Genomic DNA, 21,289 nt, shown 5'->3' with positions numbered 1-21,289 from the left:
TATCCTCACAATAGGTCCTGTCCTCATATCGGAGTAAAGACAAGAGAAATCCATGGTTTGTTGGCAGGATGTAGTTTCATGTGCAGTCTTCTTCCTGCTTGCTCTGATTGTATGGACTTCTCCACTGAGTTAGGAATCATGGGGACGGGTGAAAGCTGGCTGGGAGGCTTGGAGTATCTTTCATTATACTCTTAAATAGCAGTAGAAAGTTGGCAAGTTAAGAACCGCATAAGATGGATTTGACAGCCTTTTATATTAAAACCAGACACACATTGGATTGCCCAAGTCTCAGTAATGAATGTGTCAGAAGGACAAATCTTCAAGTACCTTGAAGCCACTATTCAGGATTTTGTGTTCCTGTTAACAAAGTTGATGGCATACGAGAGCCACTTCAAACAGTGGAGGTTTTGTTTCTTTGAAGGATTGACACATCAATTAGATTTCAATATTATGTATTTACACTTAACTTCTGTAGTTATTAAATTTGCCGGTTTGAATTGATGGCCAGAGTACTGAGCAGCTTCTTATTTTATAGCCTCAGAATTTAGCCATTTCACTTTGTAGAAAGTGTTATGAAAACGCTGATGTTAAATAAATTATGTTTGAAAATATATGAATCTTCATATGATGATGTTTTAACTTAGTTTTTACTTTTTTCTTTAAAGAAACAGCTATGCATTTTTCATATGATCTTTTCTCCTCCTTTCACATGCTGCTGCTGATTCAATAGAGAGACACCCAATTACGAATGCTATTGATGGAAAGAACACTTGGTGGCAGAGTCCCAGTATTAAGAATGGAATTGAATACCATTATGTGACCATTACACTGGATTTACAACAGGTACAGTGCCTCCTCCTTTAAAAAAAAAAAATTCCCTATGCTGTACTCTAAATCCCCATGACTATTTTAACTAATAATTTGTTCTTAATCACTTCACCTTTTTTTCTACGTTGGATGTAAAACTTCTTCATCTTTTCCGTAATTATTTTCCACTTTGAAATTGTATCTTGGATTTGCTTTTAGGATCACTAGTAGTTCTTTGGTGAGGAAACACTCCTTTTTTTTCTAATCACTCTCCATTATTTTCTTGACATAATGAACAAAGTGGCCTATTCATTTAGTATGTTGTTGTTTTAAAATTTGGGGCACTTTTTTTTTTTTTCTAAAGCACAACTAAAATGAATTCACAGAAAGAGTTTAGCACTGAATTGTAAGGTTTGAGGCGCAGGAAATGAGTCAGAGACTACGAAGACATATTAAAGGAAGGTTTATTTCCCAGTAACGAGCAGGACTCATTATGGAGGTAGAGAAATCAGAATTAAAGGACGGGGGAGAGGAGAAAGGACCCAACGGGCTGACTCCACAGACGGAGATGGAGAGCAGCAGCATGTGGAGAGGTGGGGAGCCTTTTGAAGGGAGGAACAGGAAAGAATTGGACCCAGAGCTGAACAGGAAGGGGTGGGCTCCAGGGCATTTCAGCATGCGCTGATTGGTGGTTCAATGTCTTGGGGATGTTTTGGTGGCAGATGCCAGTAATGTCATAACTCCGCCTACCAGTTAGCAGGAGGGAGGATCTCACATGAATAATGAGCTAATTCTGTCCTGACTAATGAGAGTTAATGAAGAAAATATAGATCAACAACATTTTACAGGGTCAAGATGACTGCTGTGGAAGATGGTTCTTGAAATCAGGAAATAAATTAGAGAACTGTTTATTGAAAAACAGAAATAGCAATACAAAGAAAGAGATCAATTCAAAATCTGTGGGGAAAAGATCTGCTAACATTTTCATATCATGCAAATTCTGTTATGGAAAGTCTGAACAGCACAGCCTGAAATAGATAAAATGTGGGCAGTTTTTCACAACTATCCAATGGCTTCCACACATAAATCACAGCTGCATTTCATTATGTAGGTGTGATATTGTGTATTCTCCCATTTTGTTCTTTCAGTGGTCAACTGTGACTGCCAAAAAAAGACTAACTAAACCACTTAGTTATTGGAAATACCAGCATACAGCAAAAATATATTCAATTTCAATGAGTGGCAGTATTGTTTCTTATAGAATATTTAAATAAAAGATGCATGGCTCTAAATACTGAGATTTAATTTGGAAGCTCCCACTATGAGTTTCAGTTTATTCTTTAACTTGCAAATGTTGATTTTATAATTTTCAAATTAAGGTAACAGGTTATAATAAAACTGTACAGACAAAAACATCATTCATCCTTATTAGCCAGATTGTGTCTAAATATTGAAAGTAATATATTTCCTGTCAAAATACCTCAGTTTTGTTTATTCCTAAAAATAGTTTAAACTAGCTTTTCAGCCAAGTTTGCTGTCAGGAGGTTTTATAGATTAATCTCAAATTGACTGAAACAATGAAGAAGCATTGGCCTTGTAATGTAGTGCAACCAAGAAAATCAGGCTCAAATACTAATGAGCAGTTTTTCTCTGCATTGGGTCATTATGATTATATTAATTTAATAAGTCAAGTTAGGAAACAAAGATAAATAATCTTCAAGATACAGAGTAAATATTTAATTTAGCCTTCTGTCTTCATACTGTTTACTATTTTTGTGCTAAAATCTTGCAATATGGCATAGATATGTCATTTTCTCTATCATACAATTTAAACAAATTTTTCATTTTTGCTTTATTATCATCCTCACTGCCTCTTACCTTTATGAATGCATTTCAGATGATCAGCTTTTCCATCATCAATGTTGTTATTGTTGATAATTGCCATCCCAATAGGTGTGAGGTGTTAATGGTTCAGATTTTCTTTCATGATTTTCAAATCTTCCTTGAGATAATCTGGGGTGAAACATTCTGAGAGATATATAACTTTTAGACCATATGCTATTGAAAAGAATAGCAGTGAAGAGTGCCTATATAAAATCTGAGAATCTTGAAACATGACAGATACAAGCATTACATTATATGAAGTTAAATTCTGGACAGTTTTGCTCAGCTTGCTAAAATGTATCATCAACAAAAAAGCCATGATATGTAGTCAGGTAGGGAATGAACTGCTTTATTTATATAAATTATGTTTTTATAATATAAATATATGTTGAATACTAGTGTCAAGAAATTCAACAGTCATTTTTGTCTCTAGGGAGTTACTAATGACACTTTTCGAAATTTATTTTGTACTAGGTACTGGGCAAAATGTTTTACATGATTTATCATAAGGAATTTTCAACTCTCTTAGAAAAATATAACAGATGAGAACATTTTGCTTCAGAGAGATTTAGTAACCTGCTTAAAATTTGCAATTGGTAAGCAATAGAACCAAAGTCAAAACCCAGTTCTTTTTTTTAATTTTTTTATTTTAGAGCCTGCCCTCTGTATTCCAAATAGACATTCATGCAATTTAATTAATTCCTTGCCTGAATGCTAGAGTACTTAAATTCTTATGCAACATATATTGTATAGTGCTTCTCTGCACTATACAATATATGTTGGCATATATACATGCTAATAATTGTGCTGTCACTAAAAATTAGAATGGATGAATATAAAAGCATTAAATTAAAAACCCTACCTTGAAGTTAAAATTAGGACTAACCTCTAATATATATGAATAGGAATAATTTGAAATACTGACTTGACTATTTAAATGTCTCCTCAAAATGTCTTGGAGAGAGTTATTGCTTTATTAAATGCTAATCATCAGTCAATTTAAGTACTTTTGTTTTAATAAATCATGTAGCTTGTGGGCCTTTGATAAGAAAATTTTTTTGGACAATTACAAATGCAATTGACTAAACACCATGCTAGAAGATTTGACAAAAATTATTATTGATCCAAATTGGTCAAAAGGATTTTCAGAGTGTAAATCCTTATTTCTTCATTTTTAGTGTGGTTAATTGATTTTCCTAAGGAAGCACATTTAACTTTTTTCTTGTAATCATAATGAAAATCTTGCCTGAATATTTACATATCAACACAACCTTTAAAGTCCTATTTACTCATAGATATTAAATAGAATTCCATTCTTTACATAAAAGAAGCATTTCTGAAGACATAGAAAATAAGCATATTTTTTAAACACTAAAATTGTGTCTTTTAAATAGCATTGCCAAATATAGATTCATAATGAAGGTTAGGGTGTTAAAGAACTTGTTAGAACAAATGGTTTATTGTAAACTTGTTTATTCCATGTTAAATATCTGTAGTTTTTAAAAGTTTTTATATCTTAGTCAAATATATATAAAAATAGTGAGAAATTTGATAAAATAAGATTTTTTATTTGAAGTAAAATTAGCACTGCTGATTGGATTAAAAGTCATAATTTCATATTTTGCTATTTATATTATGTATTTATTTTCAATTTTAATATTTTAATTCTTTACTATTTTCCCACTTAAATGTAGAAATATATAAGAGCTGTTGGTAATTTCTTTTCAAATTTTATTACTTTTCCAGCATCTATGTGGATACTGGTGACTGGCAAATAATAGGTGCCCAATAAATAGCTATTGAATAAATGGGCACGTTGGCTGAATCTTCTTCTCTCTGATCATTCTTCTTGCTGCTATTATAGCATTACTTTATCATATTATCTTTCTCCTCTATACTATGATTATATAAATGATTCCTTGCTCAGAACAGTATAAATGGCTAATCCAACCCTCAAACTTAAATCAACTTTTTAGTAATATTAGTTTTTTAAACATCCAATAAAGTTAAGATGGAATGTGTGGCTTCTCCATTAGGAGCCAACTTCCAAGTTTCCAAAAGGATTCAGTTTCAACGAAAAGCACCTTTATCTATTGATAACATAATGTGGAGATTCTGTTTTAGCAATACATGAATTACATGTTGACATAAAATTACATTTTATTAAAAATCTTATTGTAAAACTGACCACCAAGGAGTTTTAAAGTAAAGTTTATTCCCCAGTAATGAGCAGGACTCATTACGGAGGTAGAGAAATCAGAATTGAAGGAGTTGGGAGGGGGGATGGACACAGCCGGGCTGCCACCTGGACATGAAGGATCAGCAGCATGTGGCTGGTCTGGGGGTCCTTTTAAGGGGAGGAACAGGAGAAGGCTGGACCCAGAGCAGAACAGGAAGGGGTGGGCTCCCGAACACTTTGGCCCAGGCTGATTGATGGCTCAATGTCTTGGAGATGTCTCTGTGACAGATGCCAGTAATGTCATAACTCCGCCCACCAGTTGGGAGGAGGGAGAACCTTATACTTATTATTTATCTCTTTAAAATCATTGCATTCTATTTCCAGTATGATTTTAAATGAGTACTTTTAAATTTTATTCTTGAAACATTTAGTTTGTCCATTGGTACTTTCTTTTTTTTAATATTTTTTTTATTGATTTTTCACAGAGAGGAAGGGAGAGAGATAGAGAGCTAGAAAAGTCGATGAGAGAGAAACATTGACCAGTTGCCTCTTGCACACCCCCTACTGGGGATGTGACCGCAACCCAGGTACATGCCCTTGACCAGAATCGAACCTGGGACCTTTCAGTCCACAGACCGACCCTCTACCACTGAGCCAAACTGGTCTCGGCATTGGTACTTTCTTATTGGTTGTTTTTGCCATATACATCTAGACATTTTTACTTGGGTTAAGTAGCAAAAACTACCGTATTTATGGATTTTTTGTGAACTCACTTTTTGATATAGATTCTACTTTATCTTATAAAAGTTCACAGCATTAACATTTGGGTTTATTGCAGTTCTTTTCAGCATACACACACAAATACACATACATTTTAAATTGTACCCTAAACAAAGTTTTATGTTTTTTTTTAACTTTATGTTTGGAATCATCACAACTTTATGATGGAAGTGTATTATTATTTTATTGTCCAGATGGAAAAATGAGGTGCAGAAAGGATATGAAACTTTCTAAAGTGGCAGAGGCCATTGAATATTGCACACTGCATTTGTCCCTCAACCAACATACTTGCACATTTAATGGAACATTGCAAATCTTATGGCTTGAAATAAAAGTCCTGATGATTTACCTCACCCAAAAAGGGACTTCTCAGCAATAGCACCACTCTTAATCCAGTTGTCAGACAAAACAATGTAAAGAAACAAAAACCTTGGGAGTTATCCTTGATTATTTTGTTCCTGCATGCCCCTTATCTAAGTCCTGCAAACTGAACCTACAAAATATATCCTGAATCTGACACTATTACCTGCATCATCACCACCACTTAATCTAAGACACCATTATCTCTCACCAGGCTACAGAAGAGCCCCTGACTAGTCTCTCTGTATCTTATCCCTCTTTCTGGCCTTCTCACCAAACAGCAGCCATAACAATCTTTTAAATATATATATTGGGTCTCACACCATCTCTGCCCCAAATGCTCCAATAGCTTCCTACCATGCACAGATGAAATCCATACTCCTTGCTACATCCTGTATAGTCTGCATAGCCTGGCCCTTGTGTGTTCCCCCAACAGTGTAGCTGCTACTCTTATTCTAGACATTGACCTTCTTGGGATGAACAGAGTTTGTTCTTGCATCGGGCTGTTTACACTTACTATTCCCACTACCTTAAATGCTCCTTCCTAAGATTTTCCCAATATCATTCCTCATGGAACTAGTAAGTGAGGTATCTGCTCACATGTCACCTCAGAAATTTCTTTCTTAGTCACCATCTATTTTAGAAACTTCTACCTAAAATTGCACTATTTATTCATTTACCTAGTTTGTTGCAATGGGAGACCTAGAAAGTATTTAACAACTGGCTCTCCAGAGGGTAAAACAAAACAAAACACCCTGATTTGTACTGTTATCCAGTTTTCATGGTGTAAATATTCCCACAAGGGCTGATTTTTAAGTTACCAACATGATGTCATTCAAAACAGGATTGGGAAGAGATACACCAAGTTGGTTTTTTGAAAGCCATTGCAAGCTGGTTCCAGCACACCATTGGTGTATTGCCTATTTTTCTAAATATAATCCCCATGAGAGAGTCACTTTCTTATCTTCACTGTTGTATTTCATGACTTAGTTTAAGCACTGGCAAAATAAATAATGCATTGTGCAATCATATTTGTAGAATAAATGAATCAGTGAACTAACCGATATATTACTCAGTGGTACTTAAATATTCTGTAGAAGTGCAGACTATTAGAATCTGTATTAGGAATGATGAAAAACACAAAGGTAAGAGTAGTACTAGTAAAGCAAATTTGACCAGAGGTATAACTATCCTTCCCACCCTTCTTAATCCTGGAGCTGCCTCAGTCCCTATTTAAATATTCCCCTTCAAACTGTCCTAAAAAGGTTATTAAGCATGTGAACATTCTTCTTACTTCAATAATTTCCTGCATGCTCAGGCTGCAAAAATTGATCTGAAGTTAGTCTAGTGTGCTGTGTACTTTAAACATTTGATGCATGTCTAAATTATTAATGTCAAGAATATCTACAATTTAAATTATTACCTTTTATGGTTTGTATTATAATAATAAAGTTTATGACCTAGACAAAAAAAGGACTACATCAAGAATTTGAAAACTCATGCTACAATTCTGCATTTCCATCTGTGATGGTACTTGGTAGTATATTATGCTGAACAGGCAAAAACTCGAGTGTCTCATCCATACAAAATATAGGTTCAATGCTTTCAACAAGTGACTATACTTACTACATTCTGTTTATGGTCACTATTTGTAATACCATTCTATACTGATTGCAGATAGAAAGCCTGGGATAAGAAAAAGTTGAACCTCCATCTTTTATACTTCTTATAATACTTTGTCAGTAGCTGCAGTTCTCTAACAACAATCCACAGTTTCTTTGTTTATATATTTATTTTTAATACTCACCCAAGAATATATTTTTATTGATTTTAGACAGACAGAGTGGGTAGGGGAGAGAGAGAGAGAGAGAGAGAGAGAGAGAGAGAGAGAGAGAGAGAGAGAGAGAGAGAGAGAGAGAGAGAGAGGTGAGAAACTCAATTTGCTGCCTCCCATATGCGCCCCACTGGAGATCAAACCAGTAACTCACAAGATTTATTTATTTTTATTCAGAGAAAACCAATTAGTCCTACATGGAGAACTTTGGAAAGTGCAGGAGCAGTCAGACCCACTAACAGTGCACTTGTTTTTGAAGGCCACACAGAGGAGACAGAGACACTAAAGTGTCCTGTGTGTACTGCAGATCCTTCTGAAAATCTAGATCTTAGCACCTCATAAATTATTTGACTTGACATCACCACCAAAATTATATTATGACTTGGTGGGTTTCTAGCAAAAATAACCAGGAGAAATCTAGGCAGACTACCAAGAAGGTAGAATTTGCAGGGTGGTTATTGTAAGAAGTTGATCACATCTCCTCCTAAAATAGTAGCCTTTCAAAATAGTCATCATAACTATTTGGCACTCAGTCCTTAGGAAGTGTTTATATATTATAGTTATATGAGTGTTGTCTACTATTCTTATTTTTAAATTGTAGCCAGAATGACATCAGATTCTGAAACTTTCTCATTGTTCATTTTATTTACACTCCTCACCTTCACTGACAAGTGAGGGCACCTCTTTGAAATTTAGGTGTAAAGGCCAGCTTGATAAACCTTGGCACAATGCTCTCATTTGCAAATTTTCATTTCAGAGGGAGAATATGTGATTTAGACATATTTAGGATTGTTAGCTCAGTAGAATTTCCCCTCTGTCTATGATGAGGCATGTGTCATCTGTACTTATTAATGTTGCATGGTGTTTAGGTAGGTTCACCCTTTAGCTACTTGTAGAACACCTCACTGAGATAGATTGACTCGGTAAAAGATCCATAGACATAAGTCTACAGGGGCTAAGCTGGCTACAGATCATTGTGGATGTCACTCATTCACAGGGTTGTCAGGAGTTGGAACCAACTCTTTGGTGCACAGAACATGCATAGAAATTACCTTGAGGTTTCTTAAGTCATTTCTGAGTTGGCATTCTATTTTTTATCACCTATCCAATTAAATTTAAAAAAATTTAATTGAGAATCTATTATGTGTTAAGACATTAAAAGATGTTCATAGAATATTCTATAGTTTCTAATGCTAGCAACTTATAACTAATTTGATGGTAAAACAGGCAGAATTCCTTCTTTACAAAGCAAAATTAAATTGTTATGAGATGTTCAGTTGTTTGTTTGCAATGTAAAATGGTATATAAGAATGTGATTAGGTTAGAAATTAAGATGTGCGAAATCCTAATATATAAAAACCCTGGGTTTGTCACATCCTCAATGACTGGGAGGCTCAACCAACCAGAAGTCAGTCCTAATGTTAGTGCCATGGTGACCCAGCACTGACTGCTATGGCTGCAGGCACAATGACCCAGTATTGACTGCTGAGGGGATTGCGAATCAGGCCCAGAGAGAGGCTTGAAGAGAGAACCAGGGTCTGATCCGTAGCCTCTGTGGCAACAGTTGATTAGCACTTGCCTCTCTCTCTCTCTCTTTCTTTCCTGCCTTGGTCCACAGCCGCACCTCCATTTATCTCCAGGCCTCTGCTGGGGCTTCTAATCAGCCCCACCTTTCTGATCAGGCCCCATTGATAGGCCCAGAGATGCTGACTGGCATAGAAGCCAACCAATCAGAACCAAATCTGGGTCAACTATGAAAATCCAATGGCTGCCTAGGAGGCAAAATTTTGACACTGACTGGCATAGAAACAGACCAATCAGAACCAAATTGGCCAGCAGAGGAGGGCATTTGGGGGCAATTAGGCTGGCAGAGAAAAGCAGTTGGTGGTGAGATCAGGCCAGCAGGGAATGGCCATTGGGAGGCAACCAGCCTGACGAGGACAGTTGGGGGCCATCAGGCTAGCAGGGGAGGGCAGTTGGGAGCAATTGTGCCAGCAGGGGAGCAGTTAGTTGTTAATCAGGCTGACAGGGAAGTGGTTAGGAGGTGATCAGGCTGGCAGGCAGAAGTGGTTTGGGGCAATATGGCAGGCAGGCAAGTGAGCAGTTAGGAGCCAGCAGTCCCAGATTGTGAGAGGGATGTCTGACTGCCAGTTTAGGTCCTGTGGAATGTGGGATCAGGCCTAAACCCACAGTCAGACATCCCCTAAGGGGTCCTAGATTAGAGAAGGCATAGGCTGGACTGAGGGCACTCCATTCCCCAGTGCACAAATTTCATGCAAAAAGAAAAATTAGACAAAACTAGATCTTATACTGCTCTCTTAATTTACTAGCCATGTGAAGTGGAACAAGGTACCTTGCATATTATGTTCCATTGTAGCCATAAAAGATTACCAAAAATTTTATGGCTTAAAAAAAAAGACAAATTTATTATTTTACAGTTTAATAGGTTAGAATTCTGACTTGAGCCTTACTGGGCTAAAATTCAGTTGTGGATATGGTGGTAGTCCCTCTGTAGGCTATAGAATTCATTTCCTTGATTTTTCTAGCTTCTACAGGCTGATTGCATTCCTTGGCTCATAGCCCCTTCTTCCATCTTCAAAGCCAGAAATGTACTTCTCATGTTCCATCACTCTGACATTCTCTTTTGCTTCCCTCTTCTATGTTTAAGGATGTTTCTGTTTACATTGGCATCACCCAGCATTATCTTCCTATCTCAAGGTCTTTAAATCATATCTGCAGTCCCCTTTGCCATAAAAGGTAACATATTCACAGGTTCCAAGGATTAAGATCTGATCTTAATTTTAGAGGGACCATTATTCTTTCTGCCACATTTACCCTCTGTCATTTCAACTTTCTAATCAGTTCCTACTTATGTCATAATTTTTGTTAGCAGAAATAAACCTCTAAATGCTGAACTGCCTGGTTAAAACTAGGCACTAAATAAAATGTTTATTTCCGTATGGAAAAGAATATCAGGAAATGAAACATTGAACACATCTTTGTTAGGGAAACTTGAGTTGTGAAGGACCAGAGCCAGCCTTGGGGAGGAATTCAGATAGTGCTATCTTCTGAATACTCCTGCTGTTTTCACACCTTCCTCTGCCACTGTTTACTTTCCATTTTAGGCAAAAGCTGTATTAAGAAAACATATTTTACTTTAAAAAAAATCCCTGAATTATAAATAAATACAATTTTTCAAAGGTAGTTAAAGTTTCAGAAAAGGGGGGAGCAGCATAGTCAGAGACTTCAAAGAAGATGGAGATGGATGTAAAATATGAATTTTTCAACCATGTTTCTTGTAATTCTGAAAGCAATTAGGGTGGTGTGTGGGCTACAGGGGTGGTAAAGTAATAGACAATAGTGGGTACAAACTATTTTTAAGAATGTCCCTAGAGAAGGACAAGAAAGTGGGGCAATATATAAACATGGAAATAGCTGATGCTATTTCATTTGTAGTAGCTGAAATTGAATAAATGTTAAGTGACTAATCTGTTGAAAAAATTCATGAGCCAAGATCACAAAGTTTCATTCTGTCTTTGATTTGCTATTCTGCACTGTTAACATTATATGTCTGACTCTTCCCGTCACCACAAATCTTTGCTATTATTCCCCAAAAGCTTTGAACTAGAGTGATTCATTCATGTCTGCAATGTCATAAATTGGAGGACGCGTAGGTTTTTACCCTGGTAACTATAGAAGCACAAAAACAAAGGCAATGCCAGCTATTTCTCCAGGGTGAATACATTTCACAAGGCAAGCTTTAAACCGTCACATTTCTGATTGTCTGTGATTCACACCAATATTGTGCTCTGTGATGGCTTCATTGAAAGGACTGTCATGTTCTATGGGGGACTCAGCCTACCTGCTCTTTTCCCAGTAGCTGGTGTGAAAGCCCTGCTGTGCCAATGGCTTGTTCACAGAAGACGGGCCAATCTTTTGAACCATAGATTGTTTCAAATGGGAGAGAAATAGGTGAGGCTAGAATAGATGTCAAGGGCAATGCTAAAGAGATGGAAAAGGCTTGTCTGAGTTTTACCTGCAGCGAACATTGTTAAAAATGATAGCTGGGTAATGAAGCATGGAGGACTAAGTGCATTAATAAGCTCAGGGAGGACTTTATTCATACCAATTTGGATTCGATTCACTTCTATTACTAGTTTTCTTAAGACTGGACTGAAATTTTGATACCTTCTGGGCCAGCAATGCCCTTAAGATTTTATAGTTAATTTGAAAGAATTATTGAGACCTATTTTCTTCAGCTCAAAATGCAGTGTGGCCACAGTATTAAGCAGAGTAAACCATTTATCAAGATAGTAAAGAAAAGGCATTAAATGTTTTTAAGAGCAAGCACTAAATTACCAGTAGTGGTAAAATCATTATGTCAAAGAGATTTATTTATTTATTTATTTACTTATTTATTTATTTAAATGAGATGTATTAATGATCTTTTTATTCTGATTATGAAAATTTCACAACATACATATGTTATAGAGAGTACCATATATTCAGATGTACCCAATGTCTACCTGTATGAATTAACTCATGAACCTTCTTGTATGGATTCTATACTTATCCACACCTCCAGATAATTTACAAACAAATTCCATATATACTCCTTTCTCTTTAAATATTTCAGTATGTATCTCTGAAAGATATGACTCTTCTGTAAACAAAATTATTGTCACACCTAAAACTTAACACTATAACTACTACTTTTTTAGTACACAGAAAATATTCAAATTCATTCCATTCACTTCTAAATTGTTTCATAGTTTTCCAAATATTTTAATGGTTGATTGAATCAGGATGCTCCTGAAGTCATATAGTGCATTTATTTGATATAGTTCTTAAACCACTCTTAATATATAATCTCATTACTTATTACTTTCTTGCAATTTGTTTTTTTGAAGAAACCTGATTTGTTGTCCAATAGAGCTTTTCATATTCTGAATTTTATATCCCTGTGACGTATCCTTTACTACTGTATTTTGTGTAAATGATAGTTTTATTTAAGAGACTTGCTCTGATTTGGCACACTGCTTTATAGCTTATTCTGTGTGGATCCATTACCCTGCAGAAAATGTCCAGGTGTCTCTCTTTTGAAGATGTTGGTGGCCATAGGACCATCATTTGAGAGGTCCCATTCATTGTAAACAGTGGCATGCTATAGAACCGCAACTTTTTCCATATTTTTTTTTTAAATTTAATAATAGAACCCTCTGCTCATTTCCCTTCCATCTCAGATTTCCTTGGCTATTCTTGCTTATTAATTCTTCCAAATCAACTTTATAATAAACATGTCCAGCTCTAGGGGGGAAAAAGCTAATATTTTTAATGGAAAATGAAATTGCTTTATATCTATATATTAACTTAGAAGAGCTGAAAATTAATGATATTTTTCAGAAATAGAAGTTGAGATTTTTTTTTCTTGTAGAGTAAGGTAGGGAAACCCTTCAAATACTTTCCCATGAGTAGTTAGGCAATGATTGAAACACTTAAAAATATAATTTCACCAAATTATTGAACATTTTATCTTCCAAGCATTATATCATTAGTTATCCAGTTAGATTACTGTTTCTTAGAAATTCTGGAGTGGTAGAGCAATTCATTTTCAAATGTATAAACTTCACATGAGTTTAATGTGAGCATAAAAAATCTTTTTTAATTGAGGGCAGAATGTTTTTGTTTCTCTGGCAACACGGGAATCATTTACCCTGAGGTGAAATATCTCGTTTGCTTACCTGCAACTTATTAAGTTCACACTCAGCAACTGTAGGGGTGAGGAATAAATGGATCACATGTTATACCTGGGTGACAAATACAGATCATTTCAGTATATGAAATGATTGCATATGGACTTATCTGGAAGAAACTGTGTTTCTTGATTCCCCGTTACATTATTCTATGTTTTTCGAAGCAAGTGTAAATTTACAAAGGGCCATGAAACTCACCCAGAAAGTAATAATTGGATCTATTTCCAGGTTATTTTTTAAAATTTAAATTCTCATTTAAACACTTGTTATTTTGGAGCCAGATGTAAACTTAGCTTCCAAAATAGTATTATTAAACTCTGTACAATGATCTCTTAAAAGAATTTTTAATATTATAATGACCTATTTAGAATTCTAATGAGCCATGTAAGATTATAATGAGCCCTTGCTCAGAAATGTTTGCTGGGAGGAAGAGCTTGCCTACATTCAGCCCACTGCTCAGCCCTGCTTCTGGTCAGACCTGCTGCTGTGAGGTCCTACTGGACTTCCTCCCAGGCAGTGGCTACTTTGAGTACTTATTAGGCCATGACCACTGCTCTTCCTCATTAGCCAACTCCTATGGACCTTCCAGAAAAAATGCTGAACTCTCCTCATCCTCTTCTCTTTGTTAGTGGCTTCTTCTTTATTTCTTTATTCTCTCTTTCGAAGTCTCAGGTAAAAGAACAGATAATATGAATTACATCCATCAACTCAAACACGGAGGTTTACACACATTTCTGTAAAGCTCCCCTGATTATTCCAATGGATAGAGTGGGCTTGAAAATTAGCATTTCTAGGATCCTTACTGGTTCTGATATTGTATAACTCTCTTTACTTTCCCAAAGCCAATTTACCCTTTTGGTTAAATATGAGAATTTGATAATGCAATTTTAGAACTAGGAATACAGATGAGTTTTCAATGTATATTAGAGATGGCATGACAGCACTTGAAAATGTTAAAATTCATATTATGGATAAGAACAGGTGTTAGAATATTGCCAACCCTCTCAAAATGAAACAGTTTTGTTATGTGGACTTGATATAGGAAATTCACAACAGCCAACCATGTGGGGAGAAGGTAGAGCTCAACAGTGGGCAGAATTAGATGGCCACATAGGCTTTGAGAGATTAGGATAGAAGAAATAGAAGAGATAATTCATGTCTTATGTGAAGGATGAAGTGCCATTTTCCATATAGAGTGGCCTTCATTAATATTCTCATGGTTGGTGTTTTTTTTGGAGATCAGCCTATAGGAAAGAGATTCCATAGCTTTGTTACATCATTAAGGAATCTTATTTTGGCCTGGCTCTCTTAACTGCATGCTAGTGACACTCAAAAAGCCTCAGTAAAATCTCTAAATCACAATCTATTTTGGTAACATTTTTCTAGATCTGCAATTCTTCTAAAAACTAAGAAATTAGGATAAAGTGGGTTCCTTAGAGTCCCAGCAGACAATATATATATATATATATATATATATATATATATATATATATATATATATATATATTTAATCTAGATCTAACAATACGTGTGAGAGAAATTGGTTCTGGGTATGGGAACCAATTGGTTATAGGTGAGCCAAGATATTCCGCCCCTGGGCACTAGACAGGCCAAAGCCTCTAGGATACTCACTTAATGCTATGAGGTCTCCTCCCTTTACTCCAGCACTGTGCCAATATATCACACTGTGCCATGATGTAAAAAACATTAGGAAGCATCACTCTATATGATGGTCATTGTATGTAACTTGTTACTTTGGGACTCAAGGATTCTTTATAAAGACTCTGTTCTCCAATTCCACCCTAAAAGAGATTAAGTTGTTAATGTGCTGCTTAAGTATAGCAGGAACATCTAATTCAGTTCTTTATCAGTGAACTAATTACATAATATTTTGTTAGGTGACATACGAATGGATTATGAAAGAGAAAATTCACTTGTTTATGTATAAGATGTCAAACTTATTTCAAAAAGTCATCTTGGATTTTTTTCTTCATGCATCAGGTTTGTAAAAAGTACCTTCCAACAGAGAAATATTTGGGAATTATAGGTTGATATTTAAGGTCCATCAAACCTAGATGTTACATTTTTGTACTTCTCATTATGAGTTTTCTTTTCTTTTCTTGTTGCACCCCATACTGATTAGGGTTTTATTCATCTGGAAATATGACTACATAACTACTGATTTTGAAGAGTTTTTATGCTGAAAACAGAAGACATAGTTAATAAAAGTAGCATAGGTACCTAAAGAGAATTATTCTATTATGGTCATTAAAATTGGAACACTTAGAAAATCTCTGTTAAAATTTTCACAGCCGTTCTCTGATGTCTTCAAAGAATACTTCTATTCAGTGTGATTTCAATAATGCTGTCTGCCACATTTTTAACAGTTTATTCAAAATAATACATGCCAATTAGTTTAATTAATTTTGCATGGAGTGTGAAAGAATCCATAGAAAATAAATGAAAGAGGGATATTGTTTTGAAAAGGGCCTCTTCTAATCTCTTGGGCAGTGGTTGCTTTTTCATGTCACTTAATGCTGACCATTATATTGAATTACAGAAGGAGTCTGTGGGGTTTCTAGTATGACTTTATTTCATGGAGTTTATCTATTATTCCGGAGCCTACACAGAAATTCCTAAGTCATATATATATCCACATTCTAACTCGAGAGAATTTGGCCTCTTATACTGGTTTGCTGACCTGCTTTCTAAACAAAATTCTGTAGCCTCAGTGTATCTTTATTTCTCTTATTGCGTACATATGACCTCTAATTACTCTTTGTTATATTTTTTATTTATTTTTCTATAAGGAAAGATACTAATATGAAATATTTATGTAGACTCTATTTTTCCAGAGAGCATGCAGTGTTTTGTATTCATTATCTTAATATCTCTTCCAGGGTTTTGGCTTTGAAAAAGATACATTTGGATAAAATAAAGGATAAAAGGTTTAAGTAATTTTTTCAGTTCACAGAGGCATAATAGGACAAACACTATATATGTCTTATTTCTTATAAGTGATAAAACAGGCTAGTGCTGACTGGGATTGAAGCTCAGACAAACAGGCATGTACACACACACAAACACACACACACACAGTGTTATGCTAATAGAAGTAAGAAGGAAGCCTATTATAATGATTTTTATTATTCAATTAAATCTAATAAATATTGAATACCCACAGTATCAAACAAATTATAATAAGGATTGTAGCATCTATGCCCTTTAGAAGCCCTTTTGTTATTTGTATTCTTTATCATTTTAGTAATGTTGTCACAAATACTGCCAGAAATTAGGATCAGAGTGTTATACTTATAATAGAGACATCTCTCTGTGTTTCAGATTAATCAATAGGCATGTTCTTCAGTGAATTTCTTTATAAAGAAATGTCATGTGAATGAGTTGTTGAATATGGAGTGTCTAAAATATTTCTTTATGGATAACACCTTAAAAATGTAGAAACAGAAAATATTTTGGATAATGATTGATGAAGTGTATATATATATATATATTAAAACAGAACAAAATACAGACCAATCAGAAGAGATAAGAGATATCTTGGCTAATTTTTGCGATGCTGAGGTTAATCAGCTGGTCTCAGGGGACAGGAATTATTTGGGAGGCTTGGGCTGCAGCAATTCACCAGCAAATTCAAATATTTCAGTATGTTTACCACTGTTTTTGTTTTTATTTTTTGTTTTTTGTTTTTACAACTGTGTCTAGAAAGGAAGCAAATACCAGCCTCCTTTCAGTCATTTGATGGCTGGTGTTCTTTTCCTCACTATACATAAGTGTTCCCACCTTCTAGTAAAGATCTCAGACCATTTCAAAAGACCTGCATCACTCCTATTGCCCCTCTGAACCAACCTTTCATATTTTTAAATTCAGTCCCTAGAGTTTACCATAAAGACTGTTTATGTATTCATTGAGGTCTCATGTCAAAACTGAAGCAGATCAAGTTTATTTCTAGAACATTTCTTGCAGTATTTTCTCTGCAGCCCAGCAGAACCTTTAGTCACATTAGCGGTTGTACCTTTCCAATGACCTCAGTTGCTTAAAGCTTAGAGCTATTAAGCTTTCCATATCTCAGAGCATAAACATATATTGTTGCTTTATTAATAGTATATTTTTTGTATGTCTCATTATTATTTTATCAACCCATGGATGATGGGACTGTAAATTAAATTAGTTTGTATGTATCTTTCTACCCAAAGCATTGCACATAAATGTGACTCAATGTTTGCACATGATTCTTTTAGACTTTGGGACTGCATTGGTGAATGCACACATATGCACTCTCACAAAACATCCAAGGCATTTTTTTTTTATATCTCCAAATTTGATTGTCACTCTGACGCCCCTTTATTTTTATACATTTACCTCTGAGTTGGTTTTACTGCCCCACACTAACTTTAGAGGATTAGGTAATATAAATAAGCATATCTTTTAAAACATCAAGCACTATCATTCACACGTGGAATTCTAACTCATACTTTATACTCAGTAACACAGCAAGATGAGTAAATTGGTATGTAATGAATGCTTTAGGTGATCATGATTATAATGGAGCTTTAACAATCGGGTGACATGATGCCAATGAGTTGTGAGAAAGCTAAAATCCGAGCTTCATTCGTTTCTTTTAAATGCATGGCTGTCAAAATGAAACATCCCATCTTTGCAAGAAGGTATTAAATATGAACAGGTAACAGTAATATCATTTCACAGAACATAAAGAGTTGTGGAATAAAATCTGAAATAAAATCCACTGTAGCATCAAGCCTCCTATTTGATTTATAAAATGTGAGAATACTTTGGAATTCAGTTACACACTGTTGTCACCCTTCCCCAGGTGTTCCAGATTGCGTATGTGATTGTGAAAGCAGCTAACTCTCCTCGGCCTGGAAACTGGATCTTGGAACGCTCACTTGATGATATTGAATACAAGCCCTGGCAGTATCATGCAGTGACGGATACAGAGTGCCTGACCCTCTATAATATTTACCCCCGCACTGGACCGCCATCATACTCCAAAGACGACGAGGTCATCTGCACCTCATTTTATTCCAAGATACACCCCTTAGAAAATGGAGAGGTAAGATGAGAAAACTCACCATACCTATATTTCAGATGGCCAAACAGGCTTGTCAGGAAGACTTGAGTATATCAGTAATTAATGTCAAGGGTATTTTAAAATAGGATTTCATAGAAGTACATTAAATGAGTTATTAAATAAAAAGGAAAAACCCAGGGTGATTAGAATTTTAACTACCTTCATCTAGTATATACCTCCCATCTCCAATAAAGATCAGAGAGGAGGAAATGGGTTTAAGTTGGAAAGTCAATGATTAATTTTACATATAAAAAGACTTTTCTGACAATGAGAATTGCTAATGATTAAAGAAGGATTGAGACCTTAAAAGAAGTCTTAGTTCTGTGTATGCTCTGGTCTGAAGATGGGGACAAAAGAGGTGAATTTGGAAAGAAGTAAAATTCACACAAAGGACCTAAAAGAAGAAAATTATTTTATGGTTTTTTTGTTTTGTTTTGTTTTTTTTTTTGTTTTTTTGCTGTCACCACATAGGGCTACAGTGCGTTTCTTTTCTTTGGTCAAACTTTGCTTATCATATCCTATATAATAAAAGGCTAATAATGAAAATCAACCAAACTGTGGAATGACTGGTCACTATGATGTGCACTGACCTCCAGGGGACAGACACTCAGCACAGGAGCTGCTCCCTGGTGATCAGTGTGCTCCCACAGGGAGAGTGCCTCTCAGCCAGAAGCCAGGCTCTGCAGCAGCAGTGGCGGAAGCTTCTCTTGCCTCCGTAGCAGTACTAAGGATCTTTGCCTGTAGGCTCCTCTGTGGGGAGCAGGTCTAAGCTGTCAGTCAGACATGCTCTGAGGGCTCCTGGACTGGACTGCAAGAGGGTGCAGGCCAGGCTGAGGGGACCCCCCCCCCAAGTGCACAAATTTTGTGCACCAGGCCTCTATTATTTAATATATGCTGAATTTGAAGTATTCTTCTTCTTGGTGGCATCTTTTATCCTGTGATTAAGATTCTAGATTTATTCATTGGATTTAAGCCAGAGATTCAAACCATGGCATTACCTGTGTGATTTGAGCCATCTCTGTGCCTCAGTTTTGTCTCCTATAAATTAGGAATGGGATTATAGTTCTTACTTTATATGATTGTCAAAAGATTGAATGGATTATATTTAACACATTAGAGTAGTGCTGGCATATACAGTAAGTGCTCTGTAAGCATTAATTATTTTTGTTATTACTGAAATAATAACTATTGTGTAGTTACTATTATTGTTATTGTTATTATTTTTATTTTCCTCTCAAATACCCAAACCTTAGCTAAGTGACTTGGACTCTCATTATATTTCCCTAATTTATCTCTCTGGCCTGGCTGCTTTTGTTCTACCTGCTATGTACATCTCTGTTGATATTCATGTCTGGTATTCTCCCCTCAGTAAGCCATATACCCAAAGCTAGTATCATTTTTACATTCACATTATCAGAAAACCCATATTCATATTCTCAGCCAATGTTATTGTTATTGGAGAATTAAACTCCCGGTCACTCTCTGGCTTGGTACCTTCTCAGCCCTCCACCCCACATCACCTGTAGGGATCATTAAATGTTCATTGTGTAGATATGCCAGAAGGTGTTTTGAGGCAGTACCCTAGCCCCTAGATAACTAGGTTCAACTTCTTCCAGGAAAGGTTACTCCTGCAGTCCAGCATCCGGGGCTTGCACTCAAGGGAAAAAGAGATGGTACACAGAGCTATGATCAAGTCTCAGTGTCCGCCTGGCAAAGGAGGGGGAACGGCGGCAATGCAGGGATGATAGCATGGCCACTGTGCTGTCATCCAGCCTGTGGACAGAGGAGGCTTTGAGCTGAAGTCTTCAAGGAAGACGTTCATTTCCTATCATTACTGGCAAGAGAGGGCTCAGCAGGGACTCTGCCTTGCCTTGCTCTTAGAGGATGATTCTAAGATCCCAAATAGGAATTACAGGGTGTGAAGCCACAGACTGCAGGGGGCCTCCATCACTTTGGTGGAACAGATACATCAGTAATTCCCAACCTTTTTTTGGCTATGCCCCACCTAACCATCTCTAAAATCCTGATGTCCCTCCCCATCCCCCCCACCCAGTGACATATCATTCTTATTATTCAAAAAGTGAACTCCTATTCACGTGGAGGAAGCCTAAAGACCATTAACTTGGTCTAAACAAGCTTCCAAAGAACATGGCATCCATGAAAGAGAAAAATAAAAGAACAAAAGAACAGTTGAAGTACTGAAGAAGAAATCACTAAGAAATTGTTAAAAAAAAAAAAAAGAAGTGATATGAAAAAGTAGCAAATAAAGTTTCAAAACATATAATAGAGAACCGAAATGCATAAATATGTGACAATGTGCATTTATATACTGCTTACGAGGCCCCTATAACCATAAGAAATGCAAAATATTCACTGTTAGTAACTCATTCTCAAATTTCCCCTCTTAAAAAATCACATTGCCCCCTGTGGGGTGTGTGCCCCATGTTGGAAACCACTGAGCTACATAGACATCCCTCTCTAGCTGTTCTGCAGGGAGCCAATTCCATCTGGGCTTCCATCAGCCCAATTGCTGCCTCCACAGAAAGCAGTTGCCCTGAGACCTGCTGACAAGAACTGCCACT

General features: G+C 36.0%; 1 protein-coding gene across 2 annotated transcripts in view; it reads left to right on the top strand.

Annotated features, from left to right (window-relative positions):
- The window catches only part of LAMA2 (laminin subunit alpha 2), a 447,053-nt gene that overhangs the window by 111,324 nt on the left and 314,440 nt on the right, over positions 1-21,289 (top strand). For both annotated transcript variants that reach the window (XM_084889596.1, XM_084889597.1), the window contains exons 3-4: positions 731-843; positions 18,447-18,689. In XM_084889596.1, the coding sequence (XP_084745722.1) occupies positions 731-843; positions 18,447-18,689 (356 nt within the window). The remainder of the gene's footprint in view (positions 1-730; positions 844-18,446; positions 18,690-21,289) is intronic.

This window comes from Pipistrellus hanaki (genome assembly GCF_964339955.1).
Source record: "Pipistrellus hanaki genome assembly, chromosome: 7".
Taxonomy (NCBI): Eukaryota; Metazoa; Chordata; class Mammalia; order Chiroptera; family Vespertilionidae; genus Pipistrellus; species Pipistrellus hanaki.
The sequence above is the reverse complement of the archived record's forward strand: the minus strand, read 5'-3'. Positions and strand labels throughout refer to the sequence as shown.